General features: G+C 33.3%; 2 protein-coding genes across 7 annotated transcripts in view; one reads left to right on the forward strand and one right to left on the reverse strand.

The window, feature by feature from the left end:
• The window catches only part of Macrod2 (mono-ADP ribosylhydrolase 2), a 1,986,218-nt gene that overhangs the window by 1,646,576 nt on the left and 312,518 nt on the right, over positions 1 to 27,124 (reverse strand). The window lies entirely within an intron of this gene.
• On the forward strand, positions 13,190 to 26,583 carry Flrt3 (fibronectin leucine rich transmembrane protein 3). 2 transcript variants are annotated; one of them, XM_071607369.1, is made up of 3 exons: positions 13,190 to 13,396; positions 21,377 to 22,168; positions 23,159 to 26,583. In XM_071607369.1, the coding sequence occupies exon 3, from the start codon at positions 23,210 to 23,212 to the stop codon at positions 25,157 to 25,159; it is 1,950 nt and encodes a 649-aa protein (XP_071463470.1). In that variant the 5' UTR covers positions 13,190 to 13,396; positions 21,377 to 22,168; positions 23,159 to 23,209; the 3' UTR covers positions 25,160 to 26,583. The 2 variants fall into 2 exon arrangements, with proteins under 2 accessions (XP_071463470.1, XP_027776350.1); XM_027920549.2 differs by lacking the exon at positions 21,377 to 22,168.

Genomic DNA, 27,124 nt, shown 5'->3' on the forward strand with positions numbered 1-27,124 from the left:
TAAGTTATTACTGAGGACAGGTAACTAAAATGTGATGCATTCCTGCCTGTTTTTCTTAAGATGCTCACTCCTGGAAGCCAGCCATCTTTGCCTTAAGAAAGCCAAAGCAGTCCATGAAGAAGCCTGCTTAGTGAAAAACAGAAGCCCCCCGGCATACAGCCCTGGCTGAGCTCCCAGCAGAAGCCAACCCTTCAGCGATGTCTTACTCCTGGGGCTGGTAAGTTGATCAGCCATGTGAGTAAGGAATCTTCAAAGAAGATCCTCCTGCATTTCAGTTGACACCCTTTGGAGAAGAGATGAGCTATAACTATTGAAAGTTGTGTGTGAAAAAAAATATATAGGTTAGTGTTGTTATAGTAAGAATAATTTTGGGGTGTTTTGTTATGAAGCAATAAAAAGATGATTAAATTGTTAAAAGTGAGAACTACTATTATTAAAAGTTCAGTCAGAGGTTATTATGTGGCAATAATGTGACAATAGTATTAAATGTAATGTTTTAGTTTATCCTCACAATAACCCTTTGCACAGAATATTATTATTTCCAGTTTATATATGGGGACACTCAAGGACACACATAGATTTAAGTAATTCATCCACAAATTAACTCAGCGAGCAAGTAGCTGAACTGGGCTATGAGTCAAGAGATCTGGCTACAAAGCCAACGCCCTTCAGATCAGGGAGTCAAGAGCACATTCCACTAAATCAGGGTCCAATAGGTCTTAAAGTCTAGCCAGTCAGTATCTGCTGCTCCAGGCCCTGCTCAGCCACGTTCCTCTCTTCTTAGTGAGAAAGACATACAAACTAAATACATTACTTCCTCCAACACTGGGCAGAGTCTTTATTTTCATAAAACAGCCCTTTCTATCCCTAGTAATCTTAAGAATGGAATGAAAAACAGCCAGTCTTTACCAAAGATGTTTTTAAATCACAACTTTAATACTGAAAAAAAAAAAAACATTTATTGTAAAAAAAAAAAAAAAAAAATTGGAAACCTAAGTATAAATAAAAAAGACCTGTAACAGTTTTCAGATAAAACCACTCTTAAAATTTGATGTATTTCCTATAATTTTCCTATTATATTTTTTTAAATATAACTGAAATCATAAATCATACTTTTATATCCTTATTTTCTCACAATTATATAATCAGCATATTCCCATGTCACTCATTGAAACCTCTGAATACATAAGTGATAGGAAAAAGATAACCTCCAAAGACATAATGTATATTTTATTGAAGGATATCTGGTCACTTCCAGTTTCTTTTATCATATATTATCGGCAATGAATATCTTTCTTACAATTTCCTCAGGATAGTTTCCTAGAGCAGAAATTACTGAGTCAAAAAATATGGATTGCTGAGGTTCTTGATTAGATTTTCAGAAAAGGACCATTTTATAGCCCCAATTACAGAGTCACACCTCACTCTTTCCTACATTAGATATCATTTAAAATATCATTTTGTAATTTGGTAGTGTATAAGTGGTAACTTTTATTTTTCCTTTTGATTACCTATTAGAAGATTCAAGTGATCTTATATATAAGAACATAACAAACATTATAAAACAACATATTAATGTACTAGCAGATAATTTCCATTGAGCACCTACTACATTCTTGACATCCATTTAGGCTCCTCCTGTACATTTAATCTACATAAAAATAATAAAGATTAAATTTCTAAAATATTCTGAACCAACATTGATGGAAGCTGAGGTAGAGAAAGATTGAGTTACTAGCTTTAGCTACAGAGTTTTCATACTGGAATCTAAATCTAATCTTATTTGACATCAAAATTTAAGTTAGTTCCATTATTTTACAATACCCATTGGATCAATGGATGACTAAGATAGATGGATAATGAAAAATATATAATTTGAGTTCATTGTTTTTATTCTACTTCACTAATACATAAATATATATGGGAACATATTTTCTCAAAAATAATGAAATAAATGTTCTTATTTTTGAGCACCCAGCTAAAGAAAATGAAATTATAAATTAAATGTTACTATTCCTATACAGCAGCAATTCTGAATTATTTTGGTCTCAGGACCTCTTTATACTCTTAAAAATTGTTGAGGCCTCCAAAAATAGAGTTATATTCCTCTATCTTTACTATGTTAGAAATTAAAACTGAAAAATTTTAAAAATATTTGTGTATTCATTTAAAGACAATGAAAAACCCAATATATGTTTATGTTAATAATATTTTGTGCAAGAAAAACTATATTTTTCAAAACAAACAAAATTTAGTCAGAAGAGTAGCACTGTTTTATGTGTCTACAAATACTTGCAATGTTGTGACCGACCTAGCCATAGACAACTAGTTCCCATTCTTGCTTTGTCATTCAGCATGTGGTAATAACACATATCAATTACACTCTGAAAACCTCTACATATTGAAAGAGTAAGAGTGAACAGACAAATAACATCTTAATATCATTATAAAAATACTTTTGATCTTACAGGCCCTATATCCCATGAGAGAGTCCTTACATTGCTTTAAAAACTGCTAGGATATGGCATACAAAGGTTGATATCCACCTAAAATTCAGTAAGCAAAAGAATACTGTAGGATGGTATGTGTATTGACTTTGGCATCAAAAATATTTCGATGAATAAGAAAGACACAAGAAATACAAAACTTTATGTTATGGAAACATTCTTTATTAAAACAAAAATAAAAACACAAATCATTCACTGGAAGAAGACAAGGCCAGCACAAATATACAGGCCAGTAATTATTATACAGAATATATAAAGACCTTTTACAAATTAATAAGAAAAACACAAATAACTCAGCAGAATACAAGGCAAAGAACATAAATAAGGCATTTCAAAGACAAGAAAATGCAAAGAACCTATAAACATCTGAAAAGGTGTGCAACCCAATAGGAGCAGAAAAATAGTAAAGAAAACAAAAGCATATCATTACAATCTCATTAGTGTAGCAAAAACAAACAAAAATCCTGACAATTAAGGACTCAAACACTACTGATGGGAATGTGGCAAGCACTTTGGAGATGTGGCAGACACTGCTGATTGCCTATTGCCATCCACCTTCCCTTTCTTCCTTTCTAAAGGCTTATGTGGTTCAGCTATCTCCTTCCTCCTGGTGATCACATTCTTCAAGGAAAACTAGCTGTATTCCCCAGTCATCATGGTTTTGTCAAACTTTGTTAGCAAACAGTTTAGGCATGAACGTATGCTTTAATTTTAGCCAATAAAATATGTAGGAAAATCAAATGGGAGAAATATCTAGGAAAAGTTTTCCTGCTCTTCAAAAAAGACAGACACCATGCCCCAGGCTACTGTTCTTCAGTCTCTGTGTGTTTCATGGAGAGGAACTGCTTTTCCATGAAGAAAGCATGCCATTGAGTCAATAAATTATACAAGTATAAGGCAGCCAAACCCCTGGACTTCTTATATGTGCTAATAAATTCTTTATTTAAGATACTATAAATTCTACTGTCCATTACTTGCAGCTGAAAGTACCCTGACAGAGAAAAAAAAAGAGTTTAGCAATAGAGGTAAAAAAATATTCATATCCCCAAACCCAGAAAATCTACTTCTATGTGTATAAACCAGAGAAAGCCTCACACATGGAGAATAGAAGATGAATGAAAGAATGTTCCTTACAGTCTTCTTTGTATAGGGCAGCTGAATGCAGTTCTTCAGTGAATTGAAGAATAATTTAATTATCATCAAAGTGATTGTTATTAATTAATTATTAGTAAGTACTAATACTAATATTAATAATTCCTTTCTTTATTCTTTCTGGAATAAGGATATCAATATTTTGAATTATGAGATCAAGACCACCCATTATAAAGCAATGGGCTAGAAGCATATATCACTGTAGGGGAGTAATAACTACCCTGCACTACTTATTTGTATTTTTGTACAAATGAGACAACAATTTCTATGTTGTTTAAATATCTCATTTTGAGTTTTTAAAGGGTCATTTCTGACCCTAATTTTAATTAAATGAACATGAAAACATAGGCTGGAAATATATAGCCAAATTCATGACAGTTGATGCCTCTGGGGAAGAAAAGAGGTAAGCGAATAAGAAAAGGAACTAAGGATATTTCAACTTTTTATATTATTATATACTGTTTTTAATTAAGAATCTACAGGAAAAATAAATAAATGTTAACCTTTGTTAATTTATTGTTGTTATTTATTCTCTATACTTCCTTGTTTAAAATGTCCACAAAGGGGGTGACACAGAAAATAAATTACCCAAAAAAGAGGTGATGAGGAACGAAAGGAAAAGAATGTCTCCTTCACACACACACAAAAAAGAGAAAGTGTTTTCCTTCTATATGCACAAATTAAGTCAATATTAAGATTCAATCTAATCTCTTATTAAAGATTAATGCCACCCAGTCCTGCTGAGGGTGCGGGTTTGGGAGGGTACCTCTCTTGAGGGCAATCTCATAATTATCATAAATTCATTAAAAGAGTGTCAGCTCTTATGAACCATTAATTTTACCTCTAACGAGTAATGTTAATAAATCTACTTCATTGAGCACAAAGAATTAGCTGGAAACATTTTATCAACTGATGACATGCAAGTATACTTGATAACATGAACACAATTTCACAATTTTCTTCAGTAAAAAATTTTTAAAAATCAAGCACACTATTTTCCTAAATTGTAAAAAAGTATTTGGTATATATGAATAAGTTATAAAAATCTGAAAGACTTTAAACCAAGCAGTGTTTGACACTGGATGGAGAGAATTCAGATTCTTTTTATTTCCTTCTTATTATGGTTATAATTCGGTTGTAATTCTCTAACTTTCTATTACACATATGAAATTTTTGGCAATACCATCATTTAATGGCTATGGTTAACCAAAAAGTGAATGTCGAGTTGACTGCAACAAATCTAATGAAAATAAATAGAAGTAGTGAATTCATTTCTTATAGCACAAAATGCATATATGGCTCTTACTAGCATAATTAGCCTTCCAAGTCATTGTGTTTCCTCTTTTAAAACAATAGTTATTTATTTTAATGAATTTGTAAGCATCTCATATTAGGGATATTGAAGGAAAAATACAATTAGACTATACTCCACTAAAAAATCAATCATTGAGACTAATAAGACAGTTGGTTTGTCTTAACTGATGAATAAAGAAAGTCATTTGTTTGTTAGTCTACTAATAAAGGGTATTGTTAAAAAGCACAAGTCAAAGGAAGGGATGAGGTTCAGAAGAAGCCAAGTGCAAACAGAAATATATTTGCAAATAAACTATATCTATATCTCTCTCTATATATATATACTACGTACATATATGGACTATATATATACCAGAATTATAATATATACATATACAAATATTCTAATATATACATACACATTATTTGATAAATAACACATCTGAAATCAGTATAACTTCCTTCCTAATGTTTTCTTTCATGTACTTTCTGATACAAATTACTATGAACCTTCAATATCATAGCATTTTCATTCCATGTTCTAAAACCTATGCACTTGTTCTTTTTTCACTTTTGGAAGATCCTTAAGTCTCTACTTACTCTGCAATGTTAGACTAGATTTTAATTTGGACACAAACCAGAAGCCTCCGAAAGCTGCTCCATATTACTAATGGATGTGCAGGTGATTTGGCTTTGACATGTGTCCTCATGCACACAACCCCCTTTAATAGCCATGGCTAAATTCTGGCTCTTTTAGTAACTTTTAGCTTTAACCCTCCTAAGACAGGAGTCCTTGTCTTAAAGAGATTGTGTCCTTGCCTTATAGAGATCGTCCCTTAGACACATATCCTGTGATTATATTTTTGCTACTACCCTGGATCCTGATTGACCAACATTTTATTTCCCAAATATATTTGAGATTATTATGTCTTGTGATAAAACTAGATTACTTTAAAATTCAAATATCAAGAAAATACAAGTCTGATTTTCACCAGGTAATTACTCTATTAACTTCCTAAAATCATATGTTCTCTATTATCATAGAAGAGAAACACAATTTAAAATTTCCTTATAAGTACTTCATATTTATAGTAATATATTTCTACTTTCTAACAGAGAGCTACTTTATTTTCTATAAGAAGTTTATTTCTACTTTCTGTTAGAAAACTATATTGGAAGCAAATAAGACACATCATCATTTTCTCTAACTTCTCTCAAATATAAGATAGTAAGATTTGCTTATAAGGAACAAATAATATCTAGAATAACAAAAATAATAAGAACAGTAACAATTTTTCTTGCAATATATAAAATATGGGCAAAGTTATTAAGTAACATTTTACTGAACTTAAAACTCTAAATAAAACAAAACAAGCAAATATTTTAAAATATGTAAGTTCTACTCTCAAAAAAAAAAAAAAACGTACTTTAAAAACCCGGTCACCTTAGGATTTTTGGCATCAAACCTATGACATTTATATTTTATATGTCCTTTCCTACTCTTTGGTGAGCCAACAAGCTTTGTTCTTTGTCAATAAGATATGATCTGATAATTCTGACTTGCCTTGGGGAAGAAGACAGATTTACAAGTGGACACTTTGAAAGAAAAAGTCTATTTCCTGGGCCACTGAATAAAACAAAGAAAAACTGCATCAGAAGTAACTCAAATAGTTGAGTGTTGCTTCTATGTAAACATAAAAATTTAAAAATTGTCAGAGTCCCTAGATTTTACCCAAATGAAAATTAATAACTTTATAATTGATTAAACTTTTAAAAAATTATTAATTTTCAAATCTACTCTTTTTAAAATAACTTTTTTAAAAAAATTGGGGAGGGGCTGGGGTTGTGGCTCAGTGGTAGAGCACTTGCTTGCCTGGCACATGTGAGGCACTGGGTTCAATCTTCAGCACCATATAAAAATAAATAAATAAAATGAAGGTATTAAAATATTTTAAAAAATTTTTGGTTGTAGATCTACACAATACCTTTATTATTACTTTTTTATTTTTATGTGGTGAAACTTCTTAAGACTGGATCTAATTTTTAAACAGATATGAAACCTAATAAAGTATTTGTGATTTTGTAGCACTAAAATATTTTAAATATCAAACAAAAGAAATAAAAGCTAAAGAAAAAATTATGTCATGTTTTTAAATTTGGCAAATTCAAGGTTAATAAAGTAGAAAATGAAGTAAGCAAGTCTAATCGATATTTGGCATAAATTATGCTCAGAAAACTTCAGCACATTTATATTTTACAGAAAAATTCCCAGTAGTAAATATGACTTGATTTTAAGCTTATTTTTACTTGGAATAGTTGTCATTGTAAAACACTAACTTATTTCAAATCTTATCAACTGAATACCTTATCTTTTTAAAATCTTGCAAATAATTAATTCATACCAGTTCCTGAGGGTTGGAAAAACCCACTGTTGTAGTAAATCTGCTTCACCTAGACAGTGCCAGTGAGAGACAGTTTTTATAGTCATTTATAAATAAATATAATAGAAAACAGTCTCTGATTCTACTTTAAGCATATCTCTTTCAACATTAAACACATTTATGTAACCTAAGTAATCCTGACTGCAGGGAAATCTCAATCTCTTAAAAAAAGGTAATCTCAAATACAAGAGAATTATAGAGAGCTAGTTTTCAAGAGAAAAAAAAAATCTGAAAATTTCAGCAAATTTTCTTCTCAGAAAATATATTTGTGTTCTTAAAATTAGCATCCTTACTCAATAAATAGTGGCATAAAGATGGTTTGTGATGACCTCTTTGGTCCTGATTAGTTATAGTAGCTGGCTGTAAAGAAAGGATCACATATGGCCTCTGAGAAACCCACTTTTATGATATATAGTAAATACACATCTCAACAATCAGACATACATTGATCTGCTCTTGTTAACTGTTAACCATTCCAGCAAAGCTAAGTTTTATACTAATCATTGCCAAAGATAAGGGCTTTTTCCTTTGATTTGTAATTAAATCTCAGAATCAGGCTTAGTGACTGTTATCTCAACATCCACAACAATAAGCAGAAGCATTTCTCAAATTGTTTCCTTCCCAAAGATAAATTGTCAAAGCACACAGCTCAGTTTAACATTAGTGGATTGTTTCTTTTGAACTGAATCTGGCTCCACTCATCACTATGAAGATGAAAAGCATCTATCCACAGTTTTAGCTCTATCTTGGTATGTGCTTTCTAAGATTTGGTAGTGACCTCCTACCACTTTATTTGAAGTCCCTAATAGCAAAACTAGTTGAGTTCCATATCCCTGTCTCCATAATAAGAGAATTGAGACCCGGAGAGCTGAAGCTCTTTTCCTAGGGCTAAATGGAAAGTAATACAGAGATGATTGACTCATTCTTCTTGCCCCAAGTCTCTACTTGATGAAGATCCATTTTACCATTTCAAAGTATTTTGTGTGTGTGATTTGTTATTGTTGTTGTTGTTTTATTTTGTTGTTGTTGTTTTTAGCATTTTAAAACGAAAAAGAAAGAATGAGAGGGAATCAGGGAATGAAAACCAGGCAAGATCACAGCCTAGATCAATTGGATTTGTACACTGTTCCATATGCATGGCCACATAATGGATGCCCAATGAGTGAAGAAAGTAGGGATCATCAGACTTCCAGTTTTTCACTAGCCAGTTGCCCCTGCCCCCGCCTTACCTAGAACTGTGTACTAACCTCTTCTGAATTACAATTCCTCTTTTCTCTTCTAGGAGACCAAGGGGTGCTTTTTTTTTTTCCAGGTTTTATTTTATTATTATTTTAAAATCACCTTTCTCCCAATCCCTGATGTGCAATAGTCTAACTTGGGCACAAGGGAAAAGAAAGGGCATAACAGAGTATGGGCAGGCACACAGGGAAATAACCAATCTGATTTTGCTTTGATTTCTGTTTCAAGTTCTATAATGACAGATCCCACTCCAGTGCAGTATGTTTTGGAAATAAAGTTAAAAGGGATATGTGATTGTTTTAGGTACATTTTAAGTGTTGACTAATAAAAGGCAAATACCAGAACAGAAGAATAGTTTAATATAGCATTTTTAAAACCTTTTAGTATTCTAAGGCATCTGTGACCTGCGAAAATCTAATTATTTCTCCAATACCCTTTGGAATTGTTCAGAAAGAAGTGGTACAGTTTCTAACTAGTGCATTAAGCATCTGGCTTGACTTCACAGAATTCCAGATAGCTGAATGTGCACTCTCTATATTTTATTACCATTGCACAGGCGCATGCTGAGATGTAGTACTGTTGTGTCCTGACACACACCTGTTGACAGAGCAAAAAAAAAATACTGGACTAGACTTGAGAGGGTCTACAAATAGAAACTCTTTAAAATATGTTTTGGCAATTTTAACAGAAACTGTAACATTTTTAAAAATGAAAGAAAGAAGAGAAAAAGAGTAGCTTCAACTTCAAAAATTTATAAAACATGCCCAAGTTTCAGCATGCCAAATCCTCTGAAAATGAACTAAGCTCCAACACCCATCCCTTCCTTTTCAAACTAACAATACCCCATTTTCCTTTGGGCCATGCCTTCTCCATTCTCAGCTACCTGTTTGAGTAAGATTGACCTTATCTACAGATCCTATAGTGGCTTAAGCTCACCAGCATTTTCTCTACATTCTCATAAAATAGGTTTAGGAATAAGCATGTGATAAAGTTTAAACAAAGTGTGAACCTCAGGGCTCCATACAAGAGCTTCTGGAGGAGACCTCTCCTCCCTCTAAGCTATGTGATATGAAAGTGATATGTGCAACTTAAGAGGAAAGGCAGGAAGGGCCAAGTCTCCGTTATATATAGCTTGACAAACCTGCCCACAATGAAAAAGGCAGAACAGAAAGTCAGAAAAACTGTACTCTTGTTGACATATTTTAAACCACTCTATCAAGTTTTATCTGAAGCCATACCATACATTTGAACTTCTCAGTTGCATGAGCCTACCAATTCTAATTGTTGATTTGGCAATAAGGGTTGGCCTTTCAATCACTTGCCTCCAAAAAATTCTTAACTGATAATAGTCTAAGACCTTTAATAATTAAAAAAACAGAACTGTTTTCTTTTTTTAACATCTTTTAAGATTTTATTTTCATAAACAATAGTGAAGGAAATGAAAATAATCAAAACTATTTCTATTTGGGGTTGGTTTAGGGATCACCTAATCTTTTACAGGAGTAGTCATGAATATGTGTATGATGAATGAATGAATGAATTAGGTAGCTTAAGTATAGACAAGTTGGAAGACCCAGATTAAATTGTTCTATGAAATAATTACATCACAATGATTTTCACCTGGGAGTTAGTAACTAAAAGAGATTTGGTGGTGGGCAGGGTAGGGGTTGTTGTTCATTTTTTGTCTAGATATACAAGTTAGTAGCCAAGCTTGAAAAACCTAATTTCAAATCCAATCTGCCAAGTTCTCTACCAGGGAACATCTCAAATCTTCTAAAACAGAGGAAAAAAATACTTTGATATGATAAGTTTCAATATTTTTAAGGTATAAAAACTGGGATAATTTTGGAGTTCATTTCTAAGTCAGTTTCCAATCTGAAATGCATTTTCTTATGTACAATGTTAGATTCCCAAGTTACCCTACAAAACATAAGAAAATGAAAAATAACAACAAATATTTTTTCAACCCCAAATACCTACTAGAACTCAACTAAGTTTTAAGTTCTGGGAACATGAGGTCATGAGATGCATGAGGACAATAGGAAAAAAAAATCAATAAGAAAAATTTCCTTTTCCTCCATCTCACTTTCATTTCTTGTCTGAAGAACTATAAACACAAGAACAAAGGGAAATTTGAAAAATGAGAAATTTATTATTGGCCCTCTCCTATCTTTGTGCACTTTTTTCTCCCACTTCATTAAGTCCTTTTTTCCCAGATGTTCAGATGCTCCAATTTTAATAATGGTAGCTACCATTTTATTGGGTACTTAGTTTGAGACACTGAACTAATAAACTCAAAGACATTAAATAATTTGTCTATAGTCATGTGGCAAAGCCAAGAAAGAACCCGGGTATACAGGATTCTGAAATCCATGTACTTAAACTTTATACTACACTGGTTTCTACACACTCAGCTGAGTTCTTCCTGCTATGACAATCCATTCCCTTCCTTCCTATCACAGCCTAAATGGCATCATGCTTGTCAGCCTCCCTTCCCCTTCAACCAGGACATTCATCCTCTATGGTAATTAATCTCTTTTAGGAAACATAGTAGAAAAGCAATCTGAAGTAACTCCCTGTACTCTTAACCTTTCTAAAGGTGATACATACTATTTCAAAATGGGCACATACCATTATGAATTCACTTCCATCTGGCAGAATTTCAGGGGCTGATCAAAGCAAGAAGTGACAAGAAAAATGGAACCATCAAGAATATATAATTTTGGAGATGGTAAGATAACCAAGGCTCTCTTAAAGAGTAGTTTTCCTCCAAAGTCAGTACCTCTAGTATAGATTACATTTTTCACAACACCTTCCCTTCTACATTTTAATCCTCAGCTTAAAAAGGAGCAATAATCCATAATTGGCATTTAATAAATTCTTGCTGTTTTTATTTCCTATGTGAAGAAACCAAAGGCCACAGCGGGTATTTGAAGTCATATAACAAATGGCAGCCTGGGGAATGGAACCTTCAGAGGTCCTAACTCCTAGGCCAGTACATTTTCTTTTAAATACCTTTAACCCAAATGGCCCATTTATTCTTCTTTTCTGTTGAAGGCCTGCCTGAATGGAGAAAAAAAGAAAAACTGATTAAATATGAATATAAACCCAGAGGAATTTGGTCAGGCAAAAATTTCCTTTAAAAATAGAACTAACTCCCATCTGAAAATGTCTTCTAGAAAGAAATATTTTATAAAATAATTTAATCCATGTGTTTGTTTTGCAGTAACAGAAAAGAATCCACCCTTTCTTAAGAGATTAACTGTTAGTCCCACCTCCCTTTCTCCAAAAATTCAGCAGCAGCTGCATCTCAGTTTAAATTGTACTACTTAACAGTTCTAAGAAATTGGCTTTTCAATAGACATTAGAATTCTAAAACTCCTGGATTTAATGGGTCTGTCCTGGGAGGACTGCAAAAGTGCAATCATAGAACAATAGGGGTCAGTACATCTCTCATCAAGGATTCACCTTCTACTTTGATATCCTCCATTCTTGGAGGAGAACACATATGTGAAACAGCTATCAAACAAGCATATAAATAAACTAAATGAAGGTAATGAAGAGACCATGATTGTGTGTGTGTATGTGTGTGTGTGTGTGTGTGTGTGTGTGTGTGAGAGAGAGAGAGAGAGAGAGCTGGCCTCCCGAAACATTCTGAGGAATTTAAGAAAGCACAAAGGATGTGCAAGGTCCTGGGTTCAATACCCACTATAGCCAAAGTGAGAGAGAGAAAGAATAAGCTCATGAATCTCTAAGAATAAAGCAAATAAAAAAATTAAAGGAAATTGCCTTCTAGATAAATATAAAGCAAAATCTTCTCATCAACAGTAAAGTAAAATGCACTAACTTGGTGGAATACAAGTTGAAAGCAACTGTTGACCAAATAACAGAAAACAGTCTATAAAACTGTAATTGAACATTAAAGTCGTTCTCAGTAAGGCGGACAAACTTTCATTGTTTTTAAAACATGCAAAACAATAACTTCTTCTTTACCTCCAAAAAAACAGACTATAAACTTTTATTAAAAAAAAAATTGGCATTCCTATCCCCTTTCCCTTAAATAAATTGGTTATTGAATAAGCTTTCTACTTATTTGAGAATAAATATTTAGTTGGGGTTACTGGCCTGTATCTTCCACAGTTATAACATGTTTGCAACTAGTGAAAAATAAAAACTCGATTTTGTTAACTTTTTTTCAATACAGATGGCTTAAAATAAACAGAAATCTGTGGGGGGTTTTATTGTAATCTTATAAATATCCTTCTAACACACTTGGATTTTTTCTAAGTTTGCTACCACTGCCTTGTAGTAGTAAACTTTAGAAAATGTTGAGATTCCAAAGGCTGCCTACAAACCAAATGGCATTCTTGCTTTGGCAGGCTGAGCACCTCATTTCGGCTTCTCTCACCCCCTCTAGCGTTTGCAAAGCTCATCTGTCTGATTATCCAGTTACCTCACTGAACAAGAGCGTGGCTAAGTCCTGCCCATCTATGACATCACCCCCTTCTTCAACCACTGCGAGGTGAAGCTTTAAACTTCAGACTTGGAGGTGGGCTGTGTGCAGTAAACTGGAATGCTCTCCCTGGCTCACTCAGCGCAGGGGTGATGTGAAGCAGGGCAAGCTTAGGCTGCAGCTGCCGTTGGCTTTGTGTGGACTGGACGCTGTGTTTGGGAGACGAGGGAGGATTATTACTCCAATTCACAGTCAATGGAATTACAGCTACAGCAGACGTGTACATAAGATTGCTATTTCTCATCTTCCTGGTAAGTGTTTTCCGTGTTTTTTCTTATGATTGTCCCAGAAAGTTTGCTTGGTTTTACTCCCTAGAAAGAAACGACTTAGTGCCATGAGGAATCCAAACAGGGATGTTTGCTCTGTCACCAGTAAGAGCAATATATGTGCGTGCAAGCCAGCAAGGAAAAATTTGACTAGACAACCAAATGCAAGAAGTTTCTTAAAACCTTTCATTTTTGAAAAATAATAAATAGCTACTTTCCACCTCGAGTAACCGATATTTGAAAAAGGCTTTATGGAAAACATCAAGTTGGAAAGTTAAATGTTAAATATTAGAGAATACAAGGAGGATTTTTTACAGATAGGAAAGTGAAAGGTCTTGCTAACTTGGTGTGTACTGTATGTGTGGTATGATCACCAATTGCTGTTTTTACAACTGTGAAAGGAAATCGATAATCCCTCAGCCCATGAGTACGCAGTACATGAAAAGCATACATCTTGCTCACAGCGAGCCAAGCCGAGCTTCTCCTGGAGACTTATGTGCCTCTGTAAAGGATTAACAGCTACACCTAGATTTTAAAGCTTGCACTGCTATCCTGCGAGAGCTCCTTCAAGCATTTCAGGGTTGCAAATCTCAAATAGTGAATTCAACTCAGAGGAGGGGGAGATTCTCTTCCAAACCATATTCCCCCTCTAGTAGAATGCCAAAATCCATTGCTTGGGCAAGTGTAGTATGTGACTAGCATAGTAACTGGCTAAGTCTACTCAGAAAAACTAACAAAGCTACCCTGGAAGCTATGCTTTTGATGTATGCAATGAGTTCAGGGTAGAAGGAAAAAGAGTAAATGAGTAGCGCCCTCATCCAGTGGGATATGCAGAGTATCCATTCACTTGCAACTCGTAATGGAAAAAATCTTACATTGGAACAAATGCATTTATACTACAATGCTTTCAAAAAGTATCTTCTCAATCTTTTTTTTTTTCAATGAATTAGGTCTGAAACAAAATGGTTGCATAGAGGTAAAGAGTGCAACAGGCCCATATTTTTCCAACATCTGTAGGGTATTTATTAATTTATTTAAAATTAAAAAGAAAAAAATTTTGATTTTCTACAATTATGGAGCCAAATTCTCCAACAGTTTTAAAAATCAACTATTTTAAATTTTCTTAAGAAATACATCTGCTTTTAAATGCACATGTATGTTATTTTACTTGCTTAAAACATGAATAAAGCCACTAGAAAAGTGCTTCAGCTGTAGCAATGCCTTTCATTTATCCCTAACTACATAAAAATGCCATGACCGGTATAAACATAAAGAATGAGTTTGTCTGTTTTCAGGTAGAATCACTTATGCCTGCTCAAAGTGACGGATGATTAATCCTCATCTCTTTGGAAATGAATAAAGAAAAATTAATCCCCTAAAAGTACCACAATAATATTATTATTACTATACTACAAATATTAATAAAAATATCAAATTTTAATTAGAAGTTTGATTATGTCACTTAATTTCGAACATATATGTACTTGGACACACAGATACACACACACACATACACACACAGACACACAAGTATTTATTAGCCTGAATTTTAAAACAGGGTTAAAAAAATGTGATTGCATGTACTTAACTAAGAAAATTACAGTTAAATGTTTTCCTAAATAGAGAACTGCCAAAATATATCAGGTCCAAGGATCAGCAAAGTGAATGAATAAACATGATGAATTCATTAATATTATATTCCAGTAGACCATCTATCAGTTATTAATTGGGCTTTTCATTTCTCTACACACCCCTTTGCTTTTTTAATCAATTATGGTTACATTCAAAAGGCCTAATTAAACACTTCCTAAACATAAAGTTGTGAAATATATAATTGGGCAGCAAATAAAGTTTTTATCAAAAAGAAGAAAATTTGTCATAACTAAATGTGGCAGCAAAATAGAAGGTATGTTTCTTTTGCTTTCAAGTGTTAATTAAGGAGCCTCCAATTCTATCAAAACTTTTTCAAAGCTAAATGAAGCAGTGTGAAATAAATTTGGTTGAAATCTTGTGGCTGTCAGACTTTGTTAGCAAGCTATTAATTATCTTTACCCCAGTTTCTTCTCTAGACTATATTGCCCAATCAAATAGAAACTCCAATTATGCTCAGCATCTTCTGCCTAGGGACACAAGACCCTAATGAACACTGGGTCTCTCCAGATGAAAAATACAATTATCAGCTTTAAATATGCAATGCAGTGCAGAGAGATTTTTCTGTGCTCTTCTTGGCCATAATTCCTAAGGCTTTCTCCTCTTTCTGCGTTATTTTGAACAATTTTTAAGCCCAACAAAAATCAGTAGCAAAAAAGAAAAAGAAAAAAGTCAGTAGCTGGGAATTTGCCTTGTCTTAATATTATATTAGTGTTTCTTCTTTCTTGCTTTTTAGTTTTGCTATGCCAATGCTCATGCCAATATGAAATTAAATCTGGCATTTAAAATATATTTGATCTAAAGTTGCCATTTCAGTCAATTCTCAATTCTCCTCCCCTTTTTAAGGTGGGTGGGCTACTTAACAAAGAATGTGATTAATAGTTAGATCCAGAGCTAACTTTAAAATTTTGAATAAATCCCATTTTATATTCTCTTATTCATACCACTTTATTTAAAAAGCATTATAAATAATGGTCTCACTTCAAATGAAGAGCACCATAAATGAAGTCAACTAGGGAAATAAGGTTCTGTAAATTTCTCAAAGGCCTTGATTTCGCCCCTTCCTTCTCTCCTCCTTTTTCCTTCCCTCCTGCCCCCCACCTTTTGCCCCAGAGGCCTTCACTGTTCTTCTCAACAGGAGGCTTTGTTGTAATTAAACCAGAGAAAAACTGGCCAGCAGCAGCCAACATCTGACTTGCCGCTTCTGAAAGCAGTGTTCTGGTAGAGTGTACCACCCCCCAGCGGGCAAAAACTCTACAGTAAATCTCTCAGCAATATTAATCCTCAAAATGGCATTTTCTCTTCAGAGCATAAAAAGGGATATTTCTTGTCTTCTTCTAACATCCTACCATTTCAAAAATTTACTAAAAGTCAACAAACCTATTTCCAACAAAGAGATGATTAGTAAATATCTTCCAAAAGAGCCGTCTTCCTTTTAATAACTGATATAGGTATATATATTTAAGAAAGCATTTTTCATTTTCAAAATGCAGATCAACATTACTAAATTTAGTTAAACGTCACACTAAAAGACAGTTTTGAAAGCCATTTTATATTGTACAAGAGAGCATGTTTCAGGATTTTGTTTTATCTATTAACAAGAAATCCAGAGAAAAGATTTTAAGTACAAAGGAATAAAATATAATTTAAGCAACAGCTAGAGTTTAATTTGTTTACACTTGCATAATCTCTTTCCTAGCCCCAAATCAAATGTCAGTAACATAAAAAAAGCTCTCTCCAGGTACGAGTCTGTTTAAAGGAAAGGAGGGAGAAATTGCTCTCACTTGATGGGACAATGACAGCTTTTGTTCTTTATTCTTTCACTTTACATGTGCAAAAGTTACCTTGGTAACTTTGGAGAGAAAACTCACAGACCACATTTGCTTAAACACCATTTTTAATGCGTGCCACTGGACTGTAGATTGATCAACTTATGTGTTGTTGATTTTCTTTTTCTTCATCTGGTTTAAATCAATAATAATGCTACTCCTACTTGGATATGAAAAAATGTATTTTATAATTTTAGATGTTCTCACCCACTAGCACAGTGCTTGCCACATGGTTGATTTAAATAAATATTTGCTGAACTAGTGTATGGAAATTTAAATATTAGAAATTTAAAGCCAAATAGTGTTCACACAATTCCTGGAAGAGGAATTTCAGATTTGCAATAAAAAAAAAAAAAGTTTGTGGTTTAACAAAAGTGAGCACCCTTTTAATTACACTTGCTCAAAAGTCAGCACAAACTTAAAGCATGTCCCTGCTCGAAGCTCTCTACCACTTATCTTCACCACCCGCTATATTAACATCTTATTCATTCTTACAAGTTGTGGTTCTTTAATTCATTAAGTCTGGCTTTAATATCATAAAAGGAGAACATTCACTATGATGAAAGATAACATCTCAGTTTGCCTTTTTTGTTTTAAGAATGCTTGATTTAACTTTACAAGCCAAAATAAATGAAGCAGAATTACATTCATTCATCACAAACTCATTGGGGAAAAGAACCAGTAACATGAAAGGAGAAAGTAAAAATCCTTTGCTTTGGAACTTTTAGCCCCTATTTTCCATAAACAAAACAAAACCTTCTTCAGGCTAGAAAATAGTGTGGATAAAGCCAAGTATAAAAAAGGAATACTTGCTTCTCTGCCTCTCAGCAAACCCTTATGACTTCATGACTCTCAAGAGGAGAGTTAGAGGTCCTTCTGCTTGCCTGGCATTAAACAAAAGAATTGGAACTTTCCTGAAATCTGATGATCGTGGAAAATTTAACTACCAGGCAGGCTGCTTAGAAAGCATTTTGCTGTCACTATCAACTAACCTGAAATACTCCAGTTTTTCAGTTTAACCATATACACAGTTTATTTGAAATACCTTTTGTTGTTGCATTCACAGGTTGTTGATTTTTTGAGCTTTCTAGAAAAAATTTTAATCTTAATAAATGAATTATTTCCCTTATACTCTAGATGATGACTGCCATAAGTTCTAATTTACCTAGAAATATTCACAAACTTGGATAAATTAAGCATGGGTTTTCTTCAATATCAAGATTTTATTCCAAATAATAATGCAATTATTCTGGATTAAAACATGGTGTTTTCTGATTGAATATTTTTAAAGTTCCAATAAAAAGAAACCAAAAATTCAAAACCTTATACTTGGTCCTAAGATTGTTAAACAAAAATGATTAATAATCAAACAAGTCAAATCAAAATCAACTTAAACAGAAGGTACCAAATAAAGGATTTAGGAAGTTAGCACTATCATCATCTATCTTCATTTTAGTATAAGTTATATTCTGAAAACATAGGAAATACCTTTTTCTCTCAAATATTTCCATATCAAAAATATTGTACTAGCAGAGAAAAAATCATGTAAATATGCAGATTGCCTCAAGTTCTTGATTTTATTTCAATATCACTTTTCTCTTCAGATACGACTCCTTAATTTCTATTAGTTTTCCTAAAATATTTCAAGATGATAGCATCCTCGTCTATTTGAATGTTTTCTTAGGTGTATTCTGAAAATAAACTAGAGGGAAACTTTTTAGACTTGATGATTACATTATAAATGCAAAAAAACAATTGCCTCTGCAATTTTTTAAAAGACACTGAATAGAAGGATCCCTATTAAAATTTTGATTCACCAGTAAGTTGATTATGTGGTTTCTTCTTTTTGCTCGTTTTAAGTGCTATATACTTAAATGATTCCATTAAAATAATTTAAAAACATCCTTTTAAGTAACCAGGCTCCACTTACATTTTTCCACCAAGTTACCCCATTAACAATATTTTTCTAAAAGATCGATTGCTTTTTGTTCAGAAGTAATGGCTTCTTTCAAGCCTATGCAGACAGAAAAGCTCTGAAGTCGATGTTGTGGAAACCTGGCCACAGTGTCCATGCCGATGGGGGTCATTTTCTTTTCATCATTCACATTCAACTACAATGTCTGTGGATATGGAGATCCAGCTCAGAAAGGAGGAAGTTGAAATATTTGTGTCAGATTGCTTTCTTTTGATAGAGAGATATTCATTATACTTTTTAATATGCCAAAAAACAAAACACCTCTCTGGCACTATATTTTCAAATATAAAGGGGTAGATGATTAAAAAATTCAGTCAAACATAAATTGAATTGTTTTGAGTCTAACTGTAGGGAACATGAGCAAGTGAGAGAAGCTATTAGCAGAATCTTCATTTGTGAAAGAGAATCCTTTCCTAAGAAATCTGTTTTATGTTTTAATGCAATTTGGAAAGGACATTTTCCACGAACTTAATGAGATTTAGTTTTTCTGTTAATCCTACATTACTACTACTATTGTATGAATGGAAAATGTGAGTTTGCATATCAAACAGCAGTGGAAGCCAGTTTACAAATGTTAAACAGGTAAAATAAACAAATTAATCTTTCTTCTTTTCACACCAACTTAGTTTTTATATATCTTTCTCTCTTTGGGTTACAAATGTGAAAAACAATACATATTCTTAGAGCCTGGTTTTGTAAAACCAGATATAAAATTAAAATGGAGATGCTTCATCTCTGTTCATTATTATGATCATCACTTTGGATATGTTGTGATCTGCCATGACTTGGGACAATCAAAGATTTTAAATTCCCATTCAGCTGATTCACCTGCACTTTAGATTATGTCTTGCCTTATCAGTGTTCCTGAATATAAGAAATGTTTGACTATTAGTGATTTTAAGCAAGTTCGCACTTGTTGTCTTTATAATAATTTTAATTAGTTTCTAATGCAATTACATTACAGTATTTGTTTCTAAATTTAAATTAACCACATTATTTTATATGCTGATTAATTTTCCAGCTTAGAAAATATTTAAAGCAAAAGATCTTAAAAATAACTTGTAGTTATAATTTCAATAGCTTGGTTTTCTATTTTCACAAACAGAAAGCAAGAGTTTACAAGATAATTCCACAATAATGAGCAAAACTCTCACATTAAACAAAAAATCATTTAAAATTTTTCTCTGTGTACACTTTGCAATATTCACTGGAGACTTCTTTATCTATCTATTGCCATTTTCATTTCAAGTTGCCCTAATAAATTATATGCATTTTTTTTCAACTTTTCTTCTGTTAATAAAGTCTGATGGCATTGGCATCAAGTGGTAGTCTGAAAGACACAGAATTTTCAAAAGAACCAGAATCACAAAATTATGACATTATTTAACATACATATTCAGTAGAGAGTTTAAATTCTGGAACAGATGCCATCCTTGTTGGACACTAGGTAATAGTTGGCAGAGAAGCAAATTACTACTTTAGTCCTTAATCTTGAGGTCAAATATTCCCATGATACTCAAGTGTTCTCTATATGTAGAGAAAGCATCTGAGTGGGTGACCCTGCATAACTGATACTGAACTACCAACCTAATTCTAGCCCTAAAAATCCTCATGCATATTAGTTAATGGCAGAACAATCATCATTAAAATCACTGGTCTCTTTAGTCAAGTCTTCTTTCAGAAATGAAAAGTACATTAGTGGAAATTTGTATGTTCATGATTAGCCTAGAGAGAAATGCCCAATCAGGTTTTGATAGGCTTTCTAGGTGGTCATTATATGGGTGTCCTTTCTATTCCAAATACAGATTTTTCCAAGTTCACTGTATGAAAAGAAAATTATAGTAGTATTTTCCTAAAAAACTAACTTGAACTTTTATGCCACCTTTTAGGCAAGAACACTTGAGGGCCTAGAATTTCAAAATCACTAAGGAGCCCCCAGACACACCCCTAAAGAGGAAGGTGATGGTGTCCACCTTCTGCAACTGGGAATTCTTCCTGCAGAAAGAATAAAATAGGGAACTAAGCAAATAAAAAGAAAAGCATTAAAGCAAAGTCTTTTCAACCTTTCAAATTGGAGATCGTATAACTTTTGTAAAACTGTGGTCAAATGTTTCAAAAAGTTACCATGGCACTTCTGTCAAAAGTCTTTGTTAAATATTTACGCATCTCTTTGACATATACTTGTTCTTTTCTTTTTAAACATTTTATCATTTTATGCCTAAGACTTAAAGTGAACTTATGAAAATTACCCTGAAAAGTCATGAAAGGGGCTTATGCTACGAAACAATTAAGGGTAAAGACTGTTGGCTGACAATGTCATATTATCTCCTACTTTATTTATACAGCTAACTGGGAAGCATAAAAACAAAGCACTCAATAAATCCCTTTCCATCAGCTACTATACTAAAGATGTGTTGCTTAAAGAAAGAATTGAAATTAAATTTCTAGGCAATTTCTCTAATTTTTTCAAGTTTATTATTAATAGTTCATTAAAACCTTTTACTTTCACAGGAGATGCTCAATACCAGTATATTTTAAGGAAGAAAACTATAAAGAAAATTTAGTATGCTTCTTTTTCTTTCCATGAAGAATATATGAATTGTTTTCTTACCTCTTAAAAGAGAATACATGTTCTTGTATAACGTGACTGCACCAGAAATTCTGAGAAAGCAGCAAGAAGCAAAAGCTGAAAATAGCTATTTCACAGCAGGTAATCATACCTCAGGATGTAGCTACTGTACAAAGTTTATACTTGGATAATCCTGGATGGGAATAAAGGTAGGGGGTAACTGCCTGAAAAAAAAAATAAAAACCTATTACTATACAGGCCCTAGCGTCATGAATGGCTTTCTTCATGAGGATCTGAAGTTACTATCTCTGCCCACATTGCACAGAAGAGCCAATAAGAATTTCAAAGAGGGAAAGTTCTACTAAGGGAATTAAGCTACACAAAAGGAACCTTCACACAGAAACTCTATCAGAAAGAAAAAAAAAAAAATATATATATATATATATATATATATATAGGAAGCCATGTGTCCTACATAGTAACAGGAAGCTGAATTGTTTCTGGCCCCCACTTTAATGAGCTTGCCCACCATGCTGAACCGCAGCTGGAGTGTTCATTGACAACAGTGAGCCTGACCTGGAGGTGTGTCCGGCATAGGATTTCTTGAATAAACAGTGAAGAACATTTCCAAGGACTAAACAAGAGTTTATAAGTCCCAGCCCCTCACCAGGAAAATAATATATGTGCATGTGGACTTTCACCCACGCAAAATTTACTCACATCGTTAAAATAAGGTAGGAAAAATATTAAGTGTTTTATTTTCATGCCTAAAATTATAAAGGCTAATAAATATCTAAAAGTGCAGAAAAGTTTATATGACACAATATAGATTGGTATAAATCTATAAATCACCAACCCATGGGGGAAGTTGAATCATGTACTAGGTTAGAATTTGAAGAAAAATAAATGAATTGCGAAAACATGTTATGGGCTAGAAAATAAGTAAAAATGTGGATAAAGTCATTAAACCATGTAATATAAAACATAAAAAAATCAAATCCAAGGAAAAGAATACTTTAACATGAATTAGAATTTTCCATTTAGATTAGCTGCACATATTAGCTATAAAATTCCCAAAAGTAAATAAATGAAAGATTCCTTTTTTATTCTTTTTGCTTTTAAGCAAGGTTTACTATTAATAATCCAAGAAAGAGAAATACCATTAATAATCAAATCAAATGATTGGCTTTAATGAGACTGAGAATCTAAAGATGCATGAAACTATTCTTGAATAGTAAAAGAATAGACTTTGTTTTTATTACCCATTTGTACAAAATGTGGTCTTTTATTTAATAAGAAAGTAGAAATAAAAATTTGGTTTTTTAAGAAAAGTGAAATTATCATCTTTATAACAAATTATATTTCCTATGTCAATTATTATGAATATTAAGAAATCATTCAAAATTTGATTAGTTTGATTAGTGACTGGTTGTAAAATTAATATTAAATATCATTAAAATACTTTAGACTATTTAATAAAACTCTAGTTATATTTAACATTTCAAGATCACAACACTTGGGACATGATGCTTTTTAACTTATATACCAGAAATATTCAAGGTAAAGAGGTTGATTATATGATTGTGTTCATTGTTAGCAACCAGTAACTCCTAATATGTCCTTGTCTAAACAATTAAAATACTAAAAGTGATCACAAATGCTTTAGTTATCTCTCTTCAGTATGGGAGTCTGATGATTTTCTTTCTTTTATTACTCCATTTTAGGGCTCTGAAGTAACAGAAAATCTTTGTGTAAAGACCTCAACATTGCTGACCATGATCAGCCCAGCCTGGAGCCTCTTCCTCATTGGGACTAAAATTGGGCTGTTTCTTCAAGTGGCACCTCTATCAGTCATGGCTAAATCCTGTCCATCTGTGTGCCGCTGTGATGCGGGTTTCATTTACTGCAATGATCGTTTTCTGACATCCATTCCAACAGGAATACCAGAGGATGCTACAACTCTCTACCTTCAGAACAACCAAATAAATAATGCTGGGATTCCTTCAGATTTGAAAAACTTGCTGAAAGTAGAAAGAATATACCTATACCACAACAGTTTAGATGAATTTCCTACCAACCTCCCAAAGTATGTAAAAGAGTTACATTTGCAAGAAAATAACATAAGAACCATCACTTATGATTCTCTTTCAAAAATTCCATATCTGGAAGAACTGCATTTAGATGATAACTCTGTCTCTGCTGTTAGCATTGAAGAGGGTGCATTCCGAGACAGTAACTATCTCCGACTGCTTTTCCTATCCCGCAATCACCTTAGCACAATTCCCTGGGGTTTGCCCAGGACTATAGAGGAACTACGCTTGGATGATAACCGCATATCCACTATTTCATCACCATCTCTTCAAGGTCTCACTAGCCTAAAACGTCTGGTGTTAGATGGAAATCTGTTGAACAACCATGGTTTAGGTGACAAAGTTTTCTTCAACCTAGTTAACTTAACAGAACTGTCACTGGTACGGAATTCCTTGACTGCTGCACCAGTAAACCTTCCAGGCACAAACCTACGGAGGCTTTACCTTCAAGATAACCACATCAACCGGGTGCCCCCAAATGCTTTTTCTTACCTAAGGCAGCTGTACCGACTTGATATGTCCAACAATAACCTAAGTAATTTACCTCAGGGTATCTTTGATGATTTGGACAATATAACCCAATTGATTCTTCGCAACAATCCCTGGTATTGTGGGTGCAAGATGAAATGGGTACGCGACTGGTTACAGTCACTACCTGTGAAGGTCAATGTGCGTGGGCTCATGTGCCAAGCTCCCGAGAAAGTTCGTGGAATGGCTATCAAGGACCTCAATGCAGAACTGTTTGATTGTAAAGACAGTGGGATTGTAAGCACGATTCAGATAACCACTGCAATACCCAACACAGTGTATCCTGCTCAAGGACAGTGGCCAGCTCCAGTGACCAAACAACCGGATATTAAGAACCCCAAGCTCACTAAGGATCAGCGAACTACAGGGAGTCCCTCAAGAAAAACTATTATAATTACTGTGAAATCTGTCACCTCTGACACAATTCATATCTCCTGGAAACTTGCTCTACCTATGACTGCTTTAAGACTCAGCTGGCTTAAGCTGGGCCATAGCCCAGCATTTGGATCTATAACAGAAACAATCGTAACAGGAGAACGCAGTGAATACTTGGTAACAGCCCTGGAGCCTGACTCACCCTATAGAGTATGCATGGTTCCCATGGAAACCAGTAACCTCTACTTATTTGATGAAACTCCTGTTTGTATTGAGACTGAAACTGCACCCCTTCGAATGTACAATCCTACAACCACACTCAATAGAGAGCAAGAGAAAGAACCTTACAAAAACCCCAATTTACCTTTGGCTGCCATCATTGGTGGGGCTGTGGCCCTGGTGACAATTGCCCTTCTTGCTCTAGTATGTTGGTATGTTCATAGAAATGGGTCACTCTTCTCAAGGAACTGTGCTTACAGCAAAGGGAGGAGAAGAAAGGATGACTATGCAGAAGCTGGCACTAAGAAAGACAACTCTATCCTGGAAATCAGGGAGACTTCTTTTCAGATGTTACCAATAAGCAATGAACCCATTTCAAAGGAGGAGTTTGTAATACACACCATATTTCCTCCTAATGGAATGAATCTGTACAAAAACAATCACAGTGAAAGCAGTAGTAACCGAAGCTATAGAGACAGTGGTATTCCAGACTCAGATCACTCACACTCATGATGCTGCAGGACCTGCAGCAGACTGTGCTTCAGGGTTTTTAAAACCTAAGGGAGATGATGGTAGGAACCCTGTTCTACTGCAAAACACTGGAAAAAAAAAATAAGACTGAGAAAGCAATGTACTGTACATTTGCCATATAATTTATATTTAAGAACTTTTTATTAAAAGTTTCAAATTTCAGGTTACTGCTGCGATTGAAGTAGTGGAGATGCCTGAACACAATACTATATTTTAGTATTTTTTAGTAATTTGTACTGTATTTTCCTTGCAAATATTGAAGTTATAAACCATTTACTTTGTGTTCTACTGAGTAAGATGACTTGTTGACTGTGAAAGTGAATTTTCTTGCTGTGTTGAACAATCAGGACTGCATTCACATGAGATCCTTGTAGTATAAGCACAGGCCATTTTTCACTTTGGTATTAATAAAATGTAAAAATAAAAACTGGCTAAATGAGAAAAATTAAATCTCAAAATAGTTATGAAATACTGTTTCAATTATTAAATTTGTATTATCCCAGTGGTAGTCAATAAATCAAAATATGTGAAGTAATGGGCAATATCAAACTTGCTGCATATCTCCATTTTTACTCTAGGCAAATTAAGTATCCTTAAGTTAAGCATATCTTCTAACTGAATATATCAACTGGCATAAAAACAATGTGAAGTCTGCTGTTACAGTCATTGTCAACAAAGCTTTAAGAATAAAGGACTTCACAAAAACAATAATATAAATGTGCTTCTAAGTTAGGGGGGGAAATCTATACTTAAAAGAAATGAAAACTTAGACTTATATAGTGCAATAAACACAAATACTAGAATTGCATTTTGGTTTTGCCTGTACCATCCTAATTTTTGAAAATTGAATTCTAAACACAAAATTGTTAGTGTTTATGATGTTTTTATCATAACAGATGTCAAAGAGAAATTTTATGCATATTAAAAAGATAGCATAACCATAAGTGATTCCCCTCAGCAATCCAGAGAAAGTAGAACTTTAAATAAGGGAGAATTTAAAAGAAAAATAAACACTAGAAATCAAATTTAGATCTGGTCTATGTGAAATGTTTTAACACTGTACATAAATGTCCAATTTACTTTCACAATGATCAAGAATACTGCCCATTACTGTCACAGTTTTCCAGATATTACATAATAAACTTGTAATGTAACATTTCTTTCTAGCTTCCTACTGAATTGTGAGCTATTACTTGTTTAAAAAACCATATCATTTTTTGTTGCCATGATTTTTTTTTCAATGAAAAACCAAAGTGCATTGTACGCCCTTTGGCCAGTCTTGTATGTGCCTTGATCCAACGCTACATGTATTCAGCTTTTAAAACTCGACAAATTTTTCATACTTACTTAAATATGAAAAATTATGGTCTTATTGCTGAATAAAACTTAAGAAAAAAGTACAGAATAATTGTGCTTGCTTTTGGGATTATGTTACTATCACTAAAAGTAGCAAATTGGCCAGCACATTAGTCCTAAACACCCCATGTATTTTTCTAGGCATAAAAATAAAAGTTGGCTACAAATAAAAAAATAGCAATATCTTGAGGTTGTGTATTATTTTTACTTCAAAGAGTGAGTGTTTCATGTATAAATTCATTTTTTAAAATTTTACTTACATATTCTATAAATGGAAAACTTCAGAAATTGATTCAGGGCAATGTATGCATTACTGCTATTGTCCTGACTGACGCTTTTTAAAGATGGTCTGTGAAAAAATAATGTGTTTTTTAAATAGCCTTTTTGGAAATCTAAGTCAACTACAAAAGATATGAAATATTATATCTACCACTTAGCAGGTATGAACTTAAAAACAAATGGCTTACCTTTCTTGGCTTAGTTTACACACATGTAAATGGAATTCCTCTCATATCACAGAGTAGTTGTAGGAGGGGATTAAATAAGATGAGGTGTGTAAAAACTGTACAATGTTCTACAAAATACGTTACC

The sequence above is a fragment of the Marmota flaviventris genome, chromosome 2 (genome assembly GCF_047511675.1).
Source record: "Marmota flaviventris isolate mMarFla1 chromosome 2, mMarFla1.hap1, whole genome shotgun sequence".
Lineage (NCBI taxonomy): Eukaryota > Metazoa > Chordata > Mammalia > Rodentia > Sciuridae > Marmota > Marmota flaviventris.

What these genes read in the sequence shown, in the direction of transcription:
- Flrt3 (XM_071607369.1), top strand. Translation starts at nt 23,210, where the DNA reads ATGATCAGCCCAGCCTGGAGCCTCTTCCTCATTGGGACTAAAATTGGG.